This window comes from Octopus bimaculoides, chromosome 2 (assembly GCF_001194135.2).
Source record: "Octopus bimaculoides isolate UCB-OBI-ISO-001 chromosome 2, ASM119413v2, whole genome shotgun sequence".
In the NCBI taxonomy this organism is placed as follows: Eukaryota; Metazoa; Mollusca; class Cephalopoda; order Octopoda; family Octopodidae; genus Octopus; species Octopus bimaculoides.
This window is the reverse complement of record NC_068982.1, coordinates 86,450,429-86,454,295: the sequence shown is the minus strand read 5'-3', so window position 1 is coordinate 86,454,295 and position 3,867 is coordinate 86,450,429. Positions and strand designations below refer to the sequence as shown.

At 32.0% G+C, this 3,867-nt stretch overlaps 1 protein-coding gene across 2 annotated transcripts in view; it reads left to right on the top strand.

The window, feature by feature from the left end:
• Positions 1-768: 768 nt before the first annotated feature.
• Positions 769-3,867, top strand: part of LOC106880968 (putative leucine-rich repeat-containing protein DDB_G0290503) — a 56,494-nt gene continuing 53,395 nt past the window's right edge. The window contains exons 1-2 of one of the 2 annotated variants that reach the window (XM_014931146.2): positions 769-926; positions 1,024-1,183. In XM_014931146.2, coding sequence (XP_014786632.2) covers positions 781-926; positions 1,024-1,183 — 306 coding nt within the window. In that variant the 5' untranslated portion in view covers positions 769-780. The remainder of the gene's footprint in view (positions 927-1,023; positions 1,184-3,867) is intronic. The other variant, XM_052965932.1, reaches the window with a different exon arrangement.

Genomic DNA, 3,867 nt, shown 5'->3' with positions numbered 1-3,867 from the left:
TTTTATTCATTAAGATAGAAGAAATACACATAATTATATATATATATAAAGTACCAGTTAGCTATTAGTATCGCAGTAGATAACTCCTTTTCATAAATTTGTGGTCAATACTTTTGTTAAAAATTGTCTTCAAGGTCACAGGCAATAACTTAAAAGTTTATAATTCACACATGAAGCTAATTACAGGATAATTGTGATGACAACAGAAATCAGCATTGGAATAATGTCTACAACAAAATAGTAGAAAAATTAATCTACAGTAAATGAAAGAAAGAAAGAAGTTAAGGACTAGGTAGGCTTTAAGTTAACTTACAAAGTTAAGATGTTCCACACAGATAGTTTTAATAGTTAAATGTATGTTGAAAGTTTTCATTTTAGTAGAATGCATTCTTCTCACAGCAATGTAGTAATCTGCTGGTAGAACTTATAAGTATATGCATCATTTTTGTAAATTGGTATTTTGCCAGCAATTGTGTTTATGCTGTTGTTGAGATATTAAAACTTTCCTTTTTTATCATAAGCATGGCCATTTTCACTATGACCATGAGAGTGAAGATAAAGCTTGTGATATATCTGCTCTAATGTAAACCACCCAGATTAATGGAAGAAAAGAAACGTTTTCTTTCTCCAATGTCGTTAGCTTCTCAGTAATATTTATAAATTGGAATATTGTCAGTGTATCATTTAATATTTTCAACTATTTATCAGTTTATCATGTGTTTTATTATGTGTTTATCAATTAATTATTTAATTTATTTTTCTAGTGAAAACTATTCAGACATGTTAGTTCAAACAGAAAGCTTGTGCAATCAGAATAACCTACTTAATGATGAACTCGATAGGTTACGGCAGCTCCTAGAAACTGCTGAAGATTCATTTGCTGCATCAACAAAAGAAACTGTAGAGCTTAGGGAAAAAATTAAAAAGTAAATATTTTTATCTATATTTATTTGTTCTGGTTCACTTGAATATCTATCTAATAAAGACGCTAAGCTTTAGATTTATTTTCTTTTTTACATCAAGGTTACAGAATATTGTTGATAAAAAAGATGCACTTCAAAGAGAAAATGAAGACCTAAAATCTATTGTACACTACTGGATGGAAAAATTTGAAAGAGAACGAGATTCGAATGAGAATCAACAAGAATCTATTTTGTTGGAAAACAGTAAACTGAAAAAAAATGTAGGAATTTTGAAATTTAGAACTATGTTTCTTATTTTATGGAATTTTTTTTTCTACTTTTGTATTTTATATCATCAGATTAAAATTTGATTCACAATCGTGATTAGAGAAAGTTTCTTAAGATATTTTCTATTTCATCTTATCTGAGAAAGCTTATTCTTCAGTTTGCCATGGGTGTCTAAAACTACCAACTCACATCATCATCTACTTGCATTAGATGTTTATATGAGTGTAATCATCTCACCTGCATAAAGTTACCATTACCTTTGATACTGATGTATTTTCTTAGTTTTATTTGTGTAAGTTATCAATTCAAATTCCACATATTCCTTTTGTTTAACTCCAGGTCTTTTTGGGTTTGTTACCTGTGTTTTGCACACTTTAAATATATAGTCTACATCACCTTCAATGCAAGAAAAGAAACACTTTTATATTAGATATCTCATCTAGGTAATAAAAGTTTACTAGCACTTTTATGAAGTATCCAGACAGTTCACGAGCTTTAGTTAAAGGCTGCCAAATTTTATTTTGTTTACTTGGGTTCCCCATTCACTGCATTCACTTCTATCCCATTTTTTTCACCATCTGTAATGTCCCTTTCACACTCTTGTGAATGTACATATCCATCTACTCTTTTGGATCCTCTCTCCTTATTCTCTCTTCTATTCACTTTCTTGTACCTTGAGGATATACCTTGTCATCTCACCACCACTGTCTCTTTCCTTTTTTTCTAGCTGAGATATCCATGTTACAGTAAGACACCTATCCCTCTATCATATTTTAATCTCTCAACACCTGCCGTAAAACCATCTCCCTCAATACTAAACCTCCACTTAGTTAAGGGGTCTTGTCTTGCAAGATACTTGATCTCACTAGTGCTGATGCTATGAAAAATACACCCAGTATACCCTGTAAAGTGTTTGTTGTAGAAGCCATGCCAAAGTAGAGATTGGCGCTCAATGCAGTCCTTTGGCTTATCAGATATTGTCTGACTGTCCAACTCCTGCCAGCATGAAGGATGGATGTTAAACAGTGATGAGGATAATGTTCTGAGTTCAACTCTTGTCAATGTCAACTTTGCCCTTCGTTCTTCTGGGGTTTCATATTTCATATAATATCCTAGATATGAATGGAACTATAATAATAAAAAAAAGAAAAAATTAGGACCGAACTACACCACTAAATGATGTATGTTTATGTACTTTTCTAACACATCCAGAACACTTGTGAAATGAGTATAGTATCTATTTTTTTTAAGGTGGACTATAGCCCATAATGCAACGTGTAAAATGAATTGGTGGTTGTAATAATTTTTAACTAATTTAATGTAGAAGTTGAACTATATCTGAGATTTGTTGTTCTGTTATTAGAATTGTTAAGTCTGGTGCCTGTAGTATATTGGCACATTGAAGAATGTAATCCTTTCTACTATAGGCACAACACCCGAAATTTTGTAGGGTGGGGGTAAGTCAATTGCAATGGCCTCAGTGCTTAACTGGTACTTATTTCATCAACCTGAAAGGATGAAAAGTAAAGTTGACCTTGACGGAATTTGAACTCAGAAGGTAAAGACAGGCAAAATGGCTTTAAGTATTTTGTCTGATGCACTAATGATTCTGCCAGCTTGAATTGAGGACTATAATGATATACTCAAAGATGATGTCCTCAAAAAGACATGAGGCTTAATCAAAAGAAGCTCCAATTAACAAAAAGTAATGGTAACTTATTGAATATTTTGATGGATTTGGCTGTGGCCAATGTTCTCTTGTTCATTTGTTAGTGATCAAGAGAAAATGTGAGTAAAACAAAAAGAATGCCAAAACTTGTGCTATATTTAACATGTTGCATTTCTGGAGTGATTGCTTTAGTCAGTTGTTTTTAGGGTTGATAAGTAAATACTTCCTTGGGTACAATTATTGTTGTTGTTCAATGTTGGGTATCAAGGACTACATTGTCTGATATAGCCATCAAGGTTAGTAAATTGTTAATTGAAGAAGATTCTGTTAGTTTGATCAAGTGACTGCATGAGTTACTATTTGAAATAATGTAAAATGTCTTGCCTATTTTCTATACTGTTTGTTTCAAATTACTGCCGCTCTAAGGCTGCTAAAATATAAATGCAGGTATACTTTAGTGTATTATTATTTTTTAGTGGGTATTCAGTACTTATTAGGTGACTAGCTGAAGTACTATTGATTCTTTTATTCTTTTAGTCATTTGACTGTGGCCATACTGGGGCACCGCCTTTAGTCGAGCAAATCTATCCCAAGACTTATTCTTCGTAAGTCTAGTACTTATTCTATCGGTTCTTTTGCCGAACCACTAAATTATGGGGATGTAAACACACCAGCATTGGTTGTCAAGCGATGTTGGTAGGGACACAGACACACAAACACACACATATATATATATATACCTCAGCCGGGGCTACCCGATGGACAGAAAGACTGATTTTATGACACCCTCTTGCAGACTACCTCATTGACGAATGACAGGGACCTTCTCTTTGTGGTTGGTGACTTCAATGTAAAATTTTGGACAACATACAGGGATATATACATATATATATATATATATACATATATATATATATGCATATATATATACATATATATATATATACATATATATATATATGCATATATATATACATATATATATATATACATATATATATATATGCA